The 18,325-nt window shown below is 37.6% G+C and overlaps 1 protein-coding gene across 6 annotated transcripts in view; it reads left to right on the plus strand.

Annotated features, from left to right (window-relative positions):
* The window catches only part of SRPK2 (SRSF protein kinase 2), a 152,547-nt gene that overhangs the window by 40,465 nt on the left and 93,757 nt on the right, over positions 1–18,325 (plus strand). For 2 of the 6 annotated variants that reach the window (XM_082308510.1, XM_082308509.1), the window contains exon 1: positions 12,098–12,303. The exons of 3 other annotated variants lie outside the window; for them this stretch is intronic. In XM_082308510.1, coding sequence (XP_082164636.1) covers positions 12,266–12,303 — 38 coding nt within the window. In that variant the 5' untranslated portion in view covers positions 12,098–12,265. Of the gene's footprint in view, positions 1–12,097; positions 12,304–18,325 lie in introns of those variants that run through there. One more of the 6 variants, XM_082308513.1, reaches the window with a different exon arrangement.

Raw genomic sequence — 18,325 nt, forward strand, 5'->3', positions numbered from 1 at the left:
GAGCGTGTAAATAGAATGATGTCCTTTACTTGAAGATTTTGGTTGAGTGCCAAGTTATCAGTGTTAGGGTGTTTAACATTTGTATTGGTTTAAATAAATACTTTCCTGTGTTACTACTATGTCTGCTCTTAGGGAGAAGCCAAATAGAAAAATCCTAGTGTCTTTTCATGTTGCTATGTAAATTCAGGACACTGGCAATTAAATATTGAAAATGGTCTATGTGAGAAACACACTTGAAAATAATTAGAAGGCTCCTCCTTTTGTGGGCACTGCGTGCATGTTTAAAATTTGTCATCAGTACAATTTTATGTCCAGTAATAATTTTCAAATTTATTTTTTCTATATTATAGCTTTACTAAAAATACTGTTTCTAAAAGCTCAAACTTGATCAATATGTAATTTAAGAATAGGTAGATCTATTCAGTTAACTAAAATCATATTTTAAAATAATAAAAAGATGCTATATTAATGGAGAATCATACTTGTGCTCAGGTATGATTGTTACAGCTTTATTGTTGCTACTAGCTGTCTGTTAGAATAGACAATGATTTCCTTCTGTGCAAAGTATCGGGCTTTTTTGCGTTCATTGGCAATGGTTACGGCAGCAGGAAGGCAGACCCATGCACGAGAAGCAGGTAGGATTACAGTTAGCGCATGTGCATTTCGGATGACTGGAAGTGGTGATGGTTTCATGTTAAGTTTCTTCTGCCAGCTGTGTGCTTCACCTCAGTGACAGCACAGGTGGTGTGTGAAGGTGCCATGATCCAAAGCCTTTTCCTTGCAGTAATCGATGTTGGTCTGACTGGCTCTAACAGAGGATTTCAGTGTCCTTCAAGAGTTTGCACTGGCCTTCAGTTGTCTTTTCAACAAGAAACAAGCTGCAAAGAGGATGCTGAAGGATGGCTAACTCTGGTCAGAGGCGGAATTTCAAGGTTTGATGTAATATTGGGAAGGCTGCTTTGTTGAGACAAAGCCTTAATATTTCATTTGGTGGTGCCAGTGAGTCCCAGAACCTAGACTACACAGTGGACATGAACAGGCTTATTTACACAGGAGTTGTACGGTGTCCAAATGAAGGAACCATAGGTAAAACCAGGAGGAGTATTGGATGTTATTTGGCGAGTGTGGCATAGTGCAGCTGACATCAGTATCTTGGTTTTGGCAGTTTTAGTGGCTGCTGAGGATGCTCCTCCTGCCGTCTTTCACAGACGCTCTCATTCCTTCTTTGTGTAAAAACACTTTTTTGTTTCTCTCTTTTTCTCCTTGTCTCCTCCCTTGTAAACAGTAAGGAACATCTTAACTGAAGTTTGACAGAGACGACTCTGTAATGTCCCCAGTCTTCCTGAAGAGTTACACTTCAATAAGATGATCACCACGTGGACCCATGTCCCAGTGGGGCACAACTCACTGCTAAAGGGGAGAGGTTTTTGGCTTGCTTTGTGCTCAGGATGACATGTACTTTTTTGATGGAGCTTTTTCTTAGAACTGTTTGTCCTCTTATGAGGCCAGGAAAGGTGAAACAAGTACTGTCTCTTGTTCTAGAGGAACAGAGCTAAGAATGTGCCCTGTACAGCCAAGAATTCAAGGAGTATAAACGCCTGATGATCTGCTGGATAAGAAATGCTGAAAACCTTACAAGAATGTTTGGAAAAGTCAGTTATGTAGATATTGTGGTGATGATCACACTATAAAAACTTTGACAGAACATACTGAAAAACATCCTGTGAATATCCTGTCAAAATATCTCAATTTAAAAATATTTCTGCTATAAGGATTTCTAACTGTAAAATTTGTAACAGAAAGTAAAAACATAAAGCTTTTTAGAACAGTGAATGATAATAAAAAGTAAGGCTAAGGAGAAATTCTAACCTGGAGTTTAAGGTTATAACATGTAGTCAATAATTGTGACCCAGTTTAATCCTTTTGGGTAAATCACGTAGCTTCATCTCCTAGGAGAGGTAGGAATCAGAGTGTGTGCAAGATTTTGAGTCATTGCTTTAGACTTTAGAAGGTAACATATGCTTGACTTAGTTTAGATGAATAGAAACCTATTTTTTCTTAAGACTGGAATGTAATTTGTCATTCTACAACATTAGAGCAATTAATTTTTTTCTTGGATTTTGAAGAAAAAGCACGTAACAAATGAGTGGAAAAATAATAACATTTGAAAATTTGAATAGCACTTAAGGCATTTAGGCAAATTGTAGACCTGAAAGAAAATGCTATTATCAAAAGAATCCTAACACTGTAACAATTGTACACTAGATTGTCAAAGGAATAAATGAGAAATATTTAAGACTAGAAATCAGAAATTATCCATTCTGTCTGGTGAGTTAAGACAGTAAAGATAGTAGAAGTGATCTAGTTTGAAGGTGTGAAGAAATTAACCCTCCATTATTATGCCAGAGGTTGAACTTCTTTCAGCTTTGACAGAAAAGCTGACCATGCACACTCAGCAAACCATTTGCCTTGCTCTAGACAAGGTCTGGAAAATACAGCTAATCATTTATTATGTTTTAACTAACAAAGTAATAACTTCTTAAATCACTCTGTCTCTAGCTACCTGATGTACAACTGTTGCCATATGAAGATGTTTTTGGCGGAGTAATAGGAAGCTGATTTTAAAGGACAGGAGGATACATTTTAACATACTTAGTGAATATTTTGTGGGGGTTTTTTTTGTTTGTGTTCCCCCCCCCCCGAATGGATAAACTTGTAGGGATCAGCCTTCTGTTTTCCAGCAACTCTAAGAAATGTTCTCAACTCTGTCACTGCCCCTCCAAATAAAACCTTTCTCATAAAAGTTAAATACATACAAATAATAAAGTTAATGCAATATAAATAATATAAACAATATAAATAATGTTAATACATATAAATAATAAAGTTAAAGACATAAATAAGTAGAAAATAACAAGCACAGTCATATTTAGGGTTAATGTTTTCTTTGGTGTGCTTTACTGGTATTTAATCTGACAAGTAGTTAGGCAAAAAGAAGTTTAAATTTTGTATTTTTTTTTTTCTTTAAAGAATGGCTTTTTGTACAACCGCAGATTTTCAAACAAACATTGGGCAGAGTTGGTTATTGGGCTGAGATGGGAGGAGGGAGGGAAAAGCAACAACTTGGTGCTGGGTGTGCAGCTGGTACAGCGAATGCTGCCAGACCCAGGAGAACTACCAGAATGAAGAATTCCTCTTAATGTCATCTTTGTGTTTCAGTAAGCACTTTATTAATGAATACTACAGCCTGGCAAAAGATCAAGTGCCAGATTATGACAACAAGGCTTAGTTAAAGTTATGTGGGTGACTTAAAAGAAATTCAAATGCTTTGTTATATTTTAACTGTAATTCTGTTTCCCTGGGTTTATAATGGGCCATTTTTAGAGTAATTGTAGCATACTCTTAATGCTTTTCTTCTTAAAAACCTAATGCTTCCTCAAGTTTACCTACAAACTTCCTTCAAAAATTTCCCTATATAAACATATACAAGAAACTCAGGAATCTGACTGTATTAAGAATTCTTCGGAGGTACTAAGTATGTGATTTAGACTGTATATTTATATATTTGGAAACTAAATATTTAAACGAGTGAAAGGCAAATTCATCTGTGTATTTTGTATGGTTTTTTTCCTTTTTGGAGAAGCAGAAACAAACTTGACCGTATGGTGGATGTTCACAAGCTTCTGGTTTCTACCCTGAGATCTCCTGCAGAGCGTGTTTCCTTCCTACTGTGTTTCATTCCTTTCTGTATCCAGTGCTTTTCTGTGTTCTCCTTATGGTGAAGATTGAGTGAAATTAAGTTTTAAAATGATAGTACTAGTGTTGCTATTTTTCTTGAATAAAATACCATTCTTCAGTAAGTTCTCAATGAATGGTCTTCCTTCTATACCTTCCTCTGCAAAAACAAGGCAACAGCTACCATTAAAGGTATATATTGTCTTTCGGATGGGCTTTGGCCTCCATTTGTGTTAATGGCAACAGCACTAAAAAACTAGCAGTGTCATCTGGATGAACAGCGTCTGTCTTTAAGATTAGGGTAGACTTATCTCTTGGGTACTACCAGGGGTGGCAGCCATTTTGAAGGAAGACAGGTTTTCCTCAGAATATTTTGTACAAGTAGTATTTTTCAACCTCAGCTCAGGTACGGAAAACTCAGTTTGGAAGGATAAGAGTGATATTACTATGAATATATTCTTTAGAAGTACCTGAGCAGATGATTCCAGTAGAGTTTTAAGTATGTTGGAAATGTGAAAAATCAGTGTTTCTGTATCTCTGAGATGGCTAGGAGAAGATCAGATGCAACCTGTACTTTCTTAAAAAAAAGACTTGGTATTGTTAACACTAAGTCCACTTAATGTACCTGTAAATACTGAGTAAATTCATCTTGCTCTTTATGCAAGGGAAAATGAAATACTTCTTTTCATCAGATTTTTCTCTGGATTTCTATACATAATTTTTTTTTTTTTTTTTTCTGGGCCTGCAGAGCTGAGCATGAGTGTGACCCAGCTTTAGGTGATGCTTGTGTGTAGACTTCTGCAGTGTATACCAATAAAGGATCTGTGCTCCCCTTTGTATCTTATCCAGTCTCTACTATTTGTGTATGCATGTGGGAGTGTTTTTTAAAACATACTTTTATATTCTGAGCAGTAGCTAAAACACGACTCTTACATAAATGTTTAAAATGCTGTGCATTTTGATACTACTGACTTTTTTATACACCCCTTTAGGAAAGGAGGGGGTTAGCTTTATCAGTTTGTCAAACAGGTTTTTAACATGGTGATTTTAATATTTCAAATATGGCATAACCTTAAAAGTTCCACTGTAATTTCCTCATGCCCTGAGCGGAAATATTATTTAGGATACTGAGAAGGAATAATACTGAAAATACTAATGTAATCTCCCCAACAGGAGATTGCAAACAGCTGGTTTTCTTCACTCACTTTTTCTTCTGTCACTTATTCTTCGTGAGGAAATCACTGGCTTGTGTATCAGCATAGTTGTGAACGTCATGCATAAGAGACCTGAGGAAGTCCATATAGCTACTATTTTATTTTTCAGTACTGAACTAATATGAGAGCTTCTATTTCTGCTTATGAAAGCAGACAACCTTAGAGACTGTTTTGGGTGCCTGGCAACCCCTGTGTTCTCCTCAACCTGCCCATTCTTGGTATCTTGGAATAGAAGTCCATGAATGCGCACAAACTTTGACATGAATATTTGGTTGCTTCCTGTTACATGAAAAATTTATGCAAAGTTGGAAACCTTCACAGAGCAAGCAGGAAATTCTCTGTTATAAACAAAACAGGATACTTCTCTGTAAGAGCAGATCAAACAAGACGGATCAAAAATTCACTGTAGACTGCATTGACTTTACACCATTAAGAAAGAAAGGAACAAACTCAGTATTAGCTTCTCAAGGATAACAATATTGACCCATTGCATTCACTGCCACTTCTGACAGCCTTTTACATTCCTGAGGATTCTTAAAAATTTTAAGTCAACTCTGGCATAATCTTGAAATCCCACATGAACAAATCTTTCCAGTCTTCTTGAAGAAGTTGCACTTGATGCGAAAAGGAAAGATGCCTGTTTTATACTCAGTTTTGTTCTGTTGTAGTAGGAGAAAACCATTCCAGGCCATCCCAAGGTTTGTTGTCTATTAATAAGGGGCTACCAAACTTCTCCACCTGAACAGCAAATAACACTAAGTTGGGGCACAAGCACTATTTTTTCCTCACTTCAAAAGCTTTGTAACATCTGGAAGAATTATTTATTTTAGAATAATTATACTATTTGTGCTTCCATATTACCCTATTTAACATTCACATGTTGATCAAATTTAGGCTTGCTCTGCGTTTGTGCCATTTTGAAAACCCTGGTGCCAGAGCCTGTGATTCCAGTAGTTCACTTGGTAGAACTATTTCTTATTTAAAAAGTACATTATCTACCTCTCAAGTTGTGTGTAAATCTACCTAGTTTCGTCCTGTGATACCCAGTGTCTCATCAGAAGAATTTTAATTTATTGCCTTCTTTTGTACTGTTTAGTATGTCACTTGTACAACAACTATGCACAGCTCAAAACAGATCTGTCCACATAAAATCAAGTTAGTAATACTAAAGTTCCTAATGCGTTTCATGGTTTCAAGGCTGAGAATTTACTTAGAATGGATCATTTGGTTAATTTGCTTTGCATAATATTTTCAGGTCTGTCTTTATAGGATTTGGGAAGCAGGATTATTTATTTTAACAGTAATACTGGAAGTACAGTCAATTTACAGCAGGATGAAAGATCCAAGCAGCTGGAGCACTAATGTGATGTAAAGAAGGAAAAGACAATGGGGAATAGACTAGGATGGGTATTGATGGAGGAGGAGATGTTTAAAGGTACTGTATAAGAAAGGCTAAAAACATCTTGAGCTTGTGTCCTAACATATACGCTGCACTAAAATGGAAGAAAAGCACTGAACTTGCTAGTTTATGATCAGGCTAGAGTAAGAAAACATATGGATGAGCCTACTTATTAATTAAAAACTGAGTATGTTTTTCTTGCATGTTTAATATAATGTTTATTTTAAAAGGGATGTATGGTATTTTGTATGGCAGGGGTTTACATCACAACAAACTGAAGGTAGTATGTTTAGCTGCCACTTTGTCTCTTTCCTTGACCCCAAAAGGAAAAAAAAAAAAAAAAAAGCTGTACTAGTAGAGTTCTGCAACAGTGGTTCTCTGCCCTGGATAAATTTGATACATGCACTATCAGTAAGATATTTTAATCTTGACTGATGAATGTGTTGTAGACCATTGAGATAATATGTTTGCAATAGACACGATTAAGTTTTTAGTGAAACAGCGACTTCTGTCAGTTGACTTTGAAATAGTGTTGACTCTGATACCTACCCATATGTCAAAGGGAACAGTTTGTGCAGTGTTGTATACCTTGTCTGCACTTTTCCATCTGTGCCTAAGCACCAGCTAGAGGTGTTTTTTTGTGTGTGTTTTTTTTTTTTTTTTCCTTTTGTTGTGGAGAACTCTTCGGTTTTTTTCTTATTGGTAAAAACAAATAAACAAAACTCCAGGCTAGACCTACTTCCCTCTTCTTTTTTTCAGATTATGTATATATTCCTCAGAGGTTCCCAATACCCATATCAGATTTTTTTCTTCGTCTTTCACATCATTGAAACAAAATAGCTTCTCTTCTGTGGCTTATCTGGAGAGTTTCTTTCCTTATCCTTTCTGAGGTAGTTTGTTCTAGATTCGTTGTGGAAACTTTATGTTTCTTGGAGCCTTTGGCATGATGCTCTCCCACAAATCCCCTATGAGTTTAGAAACTGCCAGCATCTCTTTGTCAGGCTCTTCTCTCCATTTTTCCAAGCCTCGGGTCTCCTCTTTTTTGGCAGAGCTAATGATCTCTCTCTAAAAGGAGATCCCTTCCCATTTTAACTTTATCTGATGCCTTTTTCTCTGATCTAACCCACAACCTACACCTGAACATCTCAGAGTAGGCAAACAACTGGGCCAAAAAAAAAAAAAAAAAAAAAAGAAAAGGCTAAGCACAGATTCCTCTAAATGGTTAGTCTCTGCATTGCTTTGGTTTAAAGAAAATAAAAATTGTGACAATTATGAAGTCATTTTGGGCAGTGCAGAGCCTTTCTGAGGTTGTTTTTTGTTCTCATTCATTCGCAGCTTGAATAGTATGGCTTTAGAGACTTAGTGTATCTGCTTTGCTCAGGTCTTGGATGAAAGCCAGTTGTCTGCCACTTGATCTGTACACAACGTAAAATTACTCAAAGTGGGCTGATAAAGTGCATGGAATGACTGAGGAGTTGGTGACAATCATGCTGCTGCTCATACCCGAATTTATTGTTATTTTGTTGCTCGGGAAATTTATTGTGTTAGCTGCTGCTTTGGGATTTGCAGGCACTAATTTTCATTCATTTTCATCTTTTTTCAGCCAGAGTGTTATGATCTATTCCTCTGAATGTGTTTTATTGTCTCTGAAATTAGGACAGTCCCAAAATCTTCAGTGAGAACATAAGGGATGGCTCACACAGGTTTGCTGTATGTCTGTGTGCTGATCAATACAATTATCTAATTAACTCCTAAAAGCCATTAAAGGCGTTGTTCTTTGAATCCAAAACAGGTGTTGCTCCTGAATAGCCCAGCATTTACCTCTGTGCCACAGCACTTGAGGTAAACCAAAAGTTGAAGTGCTAGTTCTCTGTGTAAGATTGGAGGGGCTTGAACCAAGAGGCCTTCAGGAAGAGCTGCTCGGTTGTAAAACTTTTCTTTTTCGCATTCTTTGGGGTTTTTTGTGGTTTGGTTTTTTTTTTTTTTTTTTTACTTGAATTTTAACAAATATTACTGTAATTTGCATTCTTCTGGGCTGCGAAGGCTGGTTGAGTGGGTGGTAGGGTAACCACCATTTGGAGGGCTTTTTCTTTTTTTTTTTATTTAGACTTGGGATGCAATTTGTATGTTCTAATAAATTCTGTAAATGAGCCCAGATTTCTGGATATGTAATTTATAAATAATCAAAATAAACAAATGATAACATTGCTGCTTCTGCAGCCATTTTTCTCTTATGGCCTAAAAGGTACTCAGTGTAAAATTCCTCTGTCTAATTTTTGATGATATTATTTCCATGATCAGTTTTGTACTGGGAGTGATAATAGTGGTACCAGCCTGACCTTGGGGTGCAGTATAGATGCGCAAAGGTACAGATTTGCTTTTAAAAATGAAAGAAATGGATCCACTTGCAAACATCTCAGTTAGCAGAGACAAAAGATAAGTAAATCCCAAATAAGAAAATATTTCAAATTGACGGGAGAGGAGCAGAGAGGGGAAAGAAGGAAAAACCCCAAAACCTTGTGATGGAATTTTATCAACTTGTAGAATAGCACACTCATTAATGTTGCTAGAATTTTTTTTTTTCTGTGAAGCCTCATTTTATTTAAATTCTTCTTATCACTATATTAGATAAATCTTTGTTGCTACTGAATGAAAGTGAAACTAAATTATGTGCTGGAATACCATCAGAGAGAAATGTCTTTGTGCATCTCTTAGCGCATCCAGGGACTTCAAGTTTGCAGTGAAGTAACTTATAACTTGGATTTTATTTTTAACATCTTGTAGTGTGTCGTTAGCAATAACGTGTAAGTGTAATAATCTCTAGGCGTCCATTGCAAAGCCTGTCTGGAGGCGTGTTTATGGAATGGATCAGTTGATGACTTTATTCCAAGCTCTGTGGATTTTGTTTTGCCATAAAATCCTGCCTTGTTAATATCTGTTTATATTGCCCATTTTAAATTTTAACAGGGTTAAACATCTTCAGAAGGAATTAAAAAAAAATGTTGGATTATGAGATTGAGGAACATATTTAGTCAGTCGGAGTCAAGGATCTGTGGTAGGGGAAATGAACTTTAGTTTGCACCTCCAAATTGTCAATTCTATCTTTGTCCAAAAGTGAGGGTAAGCAACTGAGAGAGCTACCTTCTAACATTCCTTTGCACAGAAGGGGGGAAAAAAAAAAAAAGAGTACTAAAGAGGTAAGCTTTCTCCACAAAGCTGTCCAAACCTTTAGTGTCCTCCATCCCACAAAAATTTCTGTTGTGTAGCTTTTTGTACTGATAACACACATGTGTTATCACAATGCGTAACGAAGCATCCTGTTCTTGTTGAACCGTATTGGGTCAGCGTATGAAGAGAGAATCCATAAGGAATTGCAGGTGTGCTGGTCCTTAAGAAAAAAAAGTACATATACTTTCTTTTAACTTGTGTAATATGAAGTAGTCTATATTCAGAGACATCAAAGTAATTTTTTTCTGAATTTCCTTAAAGGCAGTCCCTTTCAGAGAAATATTTTTGCAGTGTTCCGAGTACCTGGTTGAGGTCCTGCAGCAGACGTTTTTGATCACACCGTGCCACTGTTCTTTGGTCTATTTGATCTTTTGCACTGCCTTCATACAGTTTAAACATAAATGTGTTGGAAAATACTGTGTTATGATAACTCTAATACTACAAGGTTAACCTTCTTCCACTTGCTTACAACAATCTTTAAAATAAGTAACAACATATCCAGTGCATTGCATAATTTGTACGATAAACACCAATGTCGTATGTTGCACTAAAAATCTGTTTTAATCAGTGTGATTGTATAGTTGAAAATGAAGAGGTATCAAAGCTGTTCATGGAGCCTTTATGCAGTACAGCATAGTTCGTAATGACATGTCAGAATTCTTTTTACTGTCACGTGAGTGGGTCTTTCAGTGATTGTGTGGATATTCGGTGTTTTCAGTTCTTGGCCACGGTGCAGTTCTGAGTTGTATTTAATAGCCATTTTTCTAAGTCTTACTTAATAGCCATTTTTGAGACTGCACTGAGTACAAAATTAGATAATTTGGTGTTTGGGGGTGCTCACTGGTGTTCTGTCATAGGTTGTTGGGTTATATTTTAACTGAAAAAAAAAAACCAAAACAGTACCCCAAGGAGTTTAGTTGATGCTGTCATCCCCTCTTGACAGCTGGAGAACCGAGGCATAGGGGGAAAGATGCACGTGGCCTAAACGAGAACTGCTATGGACTTTCGGTAAGGAGGTCCAAGAGACTAGATCAGCAAGATTATTCTCCAGCACACTGCAGCTCTGGAGCTGCCCAGAACCTGGGAGGTTTCCCAGTCGCCAGCCTGGATGTTCCTGCAGCAGCTGAACTTCTGCCTGTGTTGGGACACGAGTCTGGGTGGGCAGAGAAGTCTCCTGGTAGCTATGACCGGAGGACCACCTCCTGTCTGGGATGGCCAATGGTACAGGAAGTTTTGCATGTCCTTGCAGTCATGTAGTGGAGCCAATTGTGGACATACGGACATTTCAAAGACATGTCTTGAAAGCTCTGAGAAGCATCTGCTTTGGACGCGAAAACTGAGATTCTTCTTGGAGGCTCCTCCGGTCTGTATGTTTTGGGAAGAACAAGTGGCGTAACCAGGTGACGATCACTGCTAATTTGCAACCCTTCCGCCAGAGCATGAGGGTAATACACTCATTCAAGTAGTAATAACAATTTTTTAACTTAGGTAAGGAAAAAAACCCCTAGTTTCTCTTCTTTCTTCTGTTTTCAGAAATTTTTGAGGCTTTGCATCTGAAATATGTGTAAAGAAAGAAAAAAAAAGTCAGGTTGAAGCTCTCCCATTGTAGAATGGTTAATCCCAAATAGCTGAAGTTCACTTTGGTTGTAAACAAGTGGACGTAGTGTTAATGTTGCACAGGTCTTACCAGTATTTCCGTAGGTGGCACTACGGTCTCTGGCGAGGATAGGGCCTTAAAATGATGCTTACATCCGTGACGTAATTCTTTGGGGTTTCTGGGTCACAAACCTCTTGACCCCAGAGCTGCTGGCGAATTAATTTTTCGGCGGTCTCTCTGTCCTGCTTTGACAGGATCTCGTGAGACGAGTGGCGGGCGGCACAAGGCGGCATCTCCCCCTTGGCAACCGCGTCCCTGCCGGGGTGCGCGGCCAGGCGGCTTCTTTCGCGACAGGTATCAGCCCAGGTTAGGCTGGCGGGTGCTTCTGCTTAGCTGTTACAAGTGCTAGATTGGTAATTAATATATATTAAAAAAAAAAAAAGGAAGGAAAATTTAAATATTACTTTTCAAAGTATATTTGGAGGAGATTGGAGGCAGGGCACTAAATAAAATCCCGGTATGCGTAGCGTTTTCCATGCCTGATTTCTAACCCATGTATGAAAGTAGTGATTTAATCCTTCATTCTTTGTGACAAAAATGATTCAAAGAGCCATATTTTTCAGGGCTTTTGATCTGAAGGTTTCCGAGGGTGTCCAATACGGCTTGGGTAACTAAGCGGGAAGATAATCCGTGCCATAAATCCTTTGTTTGGGGTTTTTTCCCCTCAGAAACTCACCTCGGCGCAGGGGCCGGCGGCGGCGGCGGTGGGACTCGCCCGGTAGCCGCGTCGGCTCCGGCTGAGGAGAGGCGCCCCCCCCCTTCCCCCCCCGCCCGCGGAATGGTTCCGCCCGCCGCCGTGCCCAGTCATGTGCGCGGGCCGGCCCGGCCCGCCGCCTCCCGCCTCGTCCCCTCAGAGCGCGGCTGGGCCGGCCCTCGCACAGGCACCGTGGCTCCTGCGGCCTCCTTCCGAACAAAAGGGCTTAGGGAAATAAAGTCGTTTGGTTAATAAGACTGTGGAAAGCGAGGGCAGGCGGTCTCGGTTGTGAATATTTTCTGATTTTTCCAGAAATCAAGCAGAAGATTGAGCTGCTGATGTCAGTTAACTCTGAGAAGTCGTCCTCTTCAGAAAGGTACAGCTGCATCTCTTGCATGAACGATTCACGGTGTAGCATTGCCAAGCAGCGGCGCAGGGCTTTTTTCTTTTCCTTGTCAAGTTTGCTGGTATTGTTTACGTATTGCATGCCGGTTATTGTACCGTACCCATTGAACCTCTCTTTTTGGTTAAGCTTTGTGCGTTTTCGCAGATATTTATTGATTTCTTTTTTTTTTTTTTTTAATGAAGCCTACTGGGCTGCAGCATGCAAATCATACTACAGCAGGCTGCTGGTTTGTGTGTGCTGGTGTTGCAGACCTTGCTCCTTTTCACTGTCATGCAAACAGCATCTCGGTGTCTAAATTCGTTTTTAAAGACCTGGCGTTTCTGTTGTGTTGCAGGAAACCGTTCCACGGTTGCACAGGGTTCCTTTCAATTTAGATGCATAGGAAATATAACTCGGTGAAGCGTTTCGTGTCCTGTTATGTGGAAAGGGAGTGTCCTTTGCAAAGTAGCTCAGGAATCGCAAATCCTCCAATTAGTCACATTCTGTAAGATAGATGTGATCCTTGTTCAAGTCTGTGCTAGGAAATGGAGCAGTCGCTGCATGCAGTAATGGTTCATGCCTGCAGGTAAGGACAAAATGACTCAGAAGTGTTTTTAAAGCAATTATTTTATCTGTCAATCAGATATTACAATTTCAAGTAGCTGTTTCGTTTTAAAGAAATATTTCGAGGTACTAAATGCCCATTAAGTTTTCTGACATGAAATAACCTCCTGGTGATTATTTTGTTGATTTTAAATGATCCAGCCCTGCTCACTTCTGTTTTGCTTGCGACTGAATTTTAAGAGAGATTTTTATTTTCAAAATTGCCTAAATCCAGAGTGAAATTTTTTTTTTTTTCAAATTATTTACAGTAATCATTTCGTCTGTATGCAAAAGACCATCCGAATATTCTGTTTTGCCATTTTAATATTGGACGTTGGCAAAAAAAAAATATTAATTTTAAGCACTCAAACTGTATATTTAGCTGAAATTATTATCTAAAGTACATTTTATTGAATGGCTCAGCATAGAAAGATATGATAATGTACTGAAAGCTATCTTAAGAAAACAGGCTAAAAGACATCGTTCGAAATGAACAAGTGCTGTGTGGCATGCATGATTTTAAAAAACAAAATGAGCAGTTTAATTTGATTGATAAGTATATTTGTGTAAGATACGTAGAAGCAAACTGCATTTCCTTTCACCAGCTGTAGTATAACAAAATATCAGCAATGAGAGATACAGAAAATGGTGGGGGGGAATGGGTTGTTAAGTCACCTTTCCAAAATGGAGAAATATAAGAAAAGCTTTGAGAGATATTTTATTTATTTATTTATTCAAAATTAAGAATCATGAAAGAAAATGTTAATGTTTGTTTATTTACCTCTATCCCACCCTAATGCCTAAAATTTTTAAATACAAGACTAATAAAATGGTGGTGGTAACAGAGGGGATGATGGGGTGAAAATAGTAAAGGAAACAGGTGTTAACTTGATTTTTCGAAAGGCCTTTTTTGGCATTGCTGTGGGGGAATTCGTTATATAATATAGATATTTATTTTATCAATATTAATTTTATGCAGCACCCTAAAACTGATCAGTCTGGTTTTGAGCAAAACATGCTCATAGTTGAACTAATGGTAGTCCTAGATGAATATATCCCTGTAAAGGTTTATAACACATAATTAGAAAAGGATGCATTTGTCTGAGATCCATTTAAATGCCATTCATTAAAAAGTAAGATTTTTATAACAGCATGATGCATTATCCTGCAATAAAGATTAACATGTGAATGTTGTATATGCACATAGATTTCTTTTGAGGATTTAAATATGTGGTACTGTTCACCTGCAGATTGATTTGACACATCAGCTGCACAATTTACATGGTCAGTTATAAATGAAAACAACTTTATATGTTATCTGAGATTTTTTTTTTTTAAATAACCACATTCTTTTTTACTTATCTAAAAATAGACTGATTTTTTTTGCAAGCTGTTATGAAACAGTGCTGTCTATCCTATTAGCTGCCAGTTCCTTTTAAGGCCCTTTCAAAATTACTGTATAAGATGTTTTTAAGAGGGAAAAAAAAAAAAAAAGTGTTGAGTGTCTGAACTACAAAACTGTCCTCGGTCTGTTGTATAGCGAAATTGCAGTGTGTGTTCATACCATACAGACATGAAAATATGCATGTTTTTGACAAACACAGAAAGGGAATTCATACTTACATGTTTTTTTATTATCAGATTTTACCCTTGCTCCTAGTGGTTGGACTTTTTGAGAAGCTTGAGTTCCCCAGGTGGAAATGCTGGGTGGAAGATCTGAAGGGTCCATGGCTTGTTTCTTGTTTTCCATACTAGCAGAGGCTGCTAGACAGGGCTTGCATAGCAGGAGGGGAGGGCAGAGGAGGTGCTCTGTGCATTTACAGAAACTGATGAAATGGGAATAGAGAAGGAATGAGAGGGAAGCCCATCACTTGCCTCTTTCTTTGGTTGGTCTTTGTTTTTACAAGAGTTTAGTGTTTGTAGGTTTTCCTGCTCACTTGGCAAGTTTAACGTGTTATCGTCTCCTAGAGGACAAAAATGATGAGAAGGAAGCTGGAATATAATGGATGGTTTGGCTGTTATGGAAGCTCAACATGTTAGAAATCCTGCAGCATTCTCTTAGGATAGCTGGTAGTTATGTTTTTAAGAGGCTTTTAGGAGACATTAGCAAGAAAGTGAGATGAGCCCTTTCATTGAGGATCCTCTAGATGCTAAAGACATTGCAGCCTTGAAAAGTGGATTAATATGAACCTGAGACATTTTTTGTAGTGAGATTCATCCTTCCTTTCCCCTCACCTCCCCTCTAGAAAAACTGTAGCCGCAGATGTGAGGAAAAGATAACTGTGTTCCGGTGTGTTATGGGGTATTTCATTACGCAGACAAAATCAGACAGCATCTGTAAGTCCTGAATTTCTGAGTCGTTAATGCTGCCCGTGTACGTGTTAGCAGCCTGTGGGAAAGTCGTCTTTCCTTGTGGATAAGGTAACCCGGGTAACTATGGATGCGTGTGTGCACATGGACGGTTACAGTGGATCAGGTAACCTGGTGTAACTTGTTACACTCAATTGATTTGTTTGGATGTCTGAGCTTTAAGTATACTGTGGAAATGTTTTCCTTCAGCATGCTTACAATGTGACACACACCTGGTTTCTTTATCTAATAAGTAGTAATTTAACTACCATGTACCCCCATGTTCTTCGTGTTTCAGCGGAGGCTGTGTGAGGTTACTTGTCTAAGCCTTGCAAATGTCATTAGAAAGCAAGTAGCAGCAGCCAGGCGGAGGAGGATGGTCTTTCAAGAACCCTCCAAGAAAGCAAAAATACTTTGATTTCTGTTGTATGAGTTATGCATGCTTCTCATGTACACTATAGTCAACCCTTTGAGTTGTACAGATTTTCTTTTTTGAAGTTTCTGTTTTGTTTTGAGAAAAGTCAGTTCTTCCACCTGGGTCACTTTCTGCTCTTTAGACTGCAAACCTGATGTATATAGTGTTTTTCTTTTCCGTACTTTAGGACAAAGAACTTGGGTTTTATTTTAGCTCTGATTTTGGATTCTAAATTTATGTCATCTTAGCAATGCAGTTTGACCACAAGGTATTTACTGCTAAAGGTTATTAGCAAGGCTGGTAAGTCTGAAGTATTTGACCTGCTCTTTTCCTGTCTTTCTGTAATGGCTGCATATGCATCTTTCTTTAAAATGAATTTCTGCTTCAGTGTTTTTTTAAAAAAAAATTAATAGCAGCCACTCATGAGCAGTCTTCAAGTAGATAACTGGTGTGTGTATAATTCAGTTTTCAAGATTTTGAGGGGTTTTATAAACAGCAGTAAAGGGAAGATACTTTCAAATGACAGTTGGACAGCAAAGTTTGTGTTATTCAATGTGTAGAAGTATTTGGGGTGGGGTGGTGCAGGCGAGGTTTAAGAACAACTACCTTTTTTTTTTTTTTTTTTTTTTTAAGCTGTGGGCTATGTATACCCCTCTCTCTTTGTGATTTATCTTTGCAGAGCAAATTAATGTATTTCTCAATGCTTTTACGTGGTTTCTTCATCAGGTCATGCCAAGAATGCAGTCAGGAATAAAGTAAAGGAGGAAGAAGTCTAAAATAATGAGGAGGAAGAAAAAAAATGGAGACCGAGTACTGTCTGCTTCCTTTTCTAAGAAGAGACTTAACGTTAGTTGATATGAGGCATTGTGAAATGACTTATGACGCTGAAGGATTCCTTCAGGTTTAGGAACATGTGGGATTTTTTTTGTGTGTGTGTGTGTTTTTTTAATTTAATTTAATTGTGGATGCACTACTTTGAGTGCCAAAGTGCCACTTGTAATGAAGTACAGAAATAAAACACATGTTTAAAAGTAGAAGAACCATCAGCTCACGACATTCAGTATGAGCTGAAATTGCTGTGTGTCAGATAAATGTTTTGGAATAATTATTAGATAATAGGGCATTATAAGATAATAATTCTATTGTTATTTATGTAACTAACATTGAAACAAAAAATAATTACAGAATAATGCAACTATTTCATCAGTTCCACTAACTTTTAAACAGGTTTTTAAAATACCATCTTTTCTTTAGCTGCCTTCCCTCTTTATTTCTTTTTTTTCTTTAAAACTGTAAAAGAAATATTGCCTAACTTCCATTTCAGGGCAGTTCAAATTTATTTTTAGTAGTCAAACAACTTTAATTTTTCAGTTTTGTTTAAAAATAATATGTGATAACAATGAACAGTGTACATTTTTCCCTGCCCCCCCCCCCCCCCCCCCCCGAAAATTGCACGCTGATATTGCTATTTGTTGTATTTTATCTCAGAAGTAGGGAGGAAACCATCCTATCTTAATGTGGGCCCTAAGCTATTTGTCCAGGGAGGTACTTCATTCCACCACTGAACTCTGGTGACACTGTGCCTGTATAGCTATCTTAGACTAGATACTTAATTTTAGATTACTAAAATTGGACCAAAACTAATCCTGTTTTGTGTGTTTTCCATATTAAAGGTTTCACAGGCTCATTGTTTTAGCATGCAAGGCTTTTAAGTGAAGTATGGAAGGGATGTAGAGACAAGGAATGCTGCAACTTGCTGTTGTGCTTGTCTCAAAAAAAAAAAAGGAAATGGCGTATGTAGAAGCAGCCACTTGTGGAGCAGCTTTTTCATTCAAGGTGATATTTTTGGGGGATGCTGCACTTTTTTTTTTTTTTTTTTTTTTTTTTTTTTTTTTTTTTTTTTAGAGCTGATAGTGCCTGTATCAGTTCATCAGTAGGCTTTGAAAAGATTTAGAATGTGCAGTGTATTTTATTTTTCAGTGATAGACTTTATTTCTGTGTCTGTCTGGAATTTCTGCTATATGTAAAAAAATCATGTACTTTAATTTTTAATCACAAGTGAAATGTATTATTAGTATCCCTACTATTAAGTTGATCTTCTGTGCACTACTTGATGTTTTTCTTTGGATTTTTTCTTTTTCCTTTTTTATTTTTAAGAGCTTTTCATCACGCAGTTATTTTAGATATTTATTATAGGGAGGTTTCTAATGTACCTTCTGAAAACACAGATCTCAGTTTTTGGCACTTAAATGTTGGAACTAAAATGAGAGAACTTTGGGAAAGGGAGAGATCGAAGGTGTTGGGGGCGGGGGTTATATGAGATTTTTCCTGTATGAGAACTGTTTGCTGGAAACTAATTCAAACAATGCAGTGATGATTAGAACACAGTTAGTTAATGGCGAAAAAACATTTATGTAAAAAATTTGAAAACTAATTTCAACAATACACTTTCTAAGGTAAACATGTATTCCAATTCCACTTCAGGGTAAAAGGTCAGTGAAAAAGTAGGGGATCATTTTCAGCAAAGCCTTTTGTATTACAGATTCAGTCTGTTTCATGACTTGAAACTTTTTGCCTAATCACTGTCTTAATCATGACTTCATTAAAATGTCCACTCCACACCCCTAGACAGATGGTAAGGGAACG

Source organism: Platalea leucorodia, assembly GCF_965183815.1.
Source record: "Platalea leucorodia genome assembly, chromosome: 4".
In the NCBI taxonomy this organism is placed as follows: domain Eukaryota; kingdom Metazoa; phylum Chordata; class Aves; order Pelecaniformes; family Threskiornithidae; genus Platalea; species Platalea leucorodia.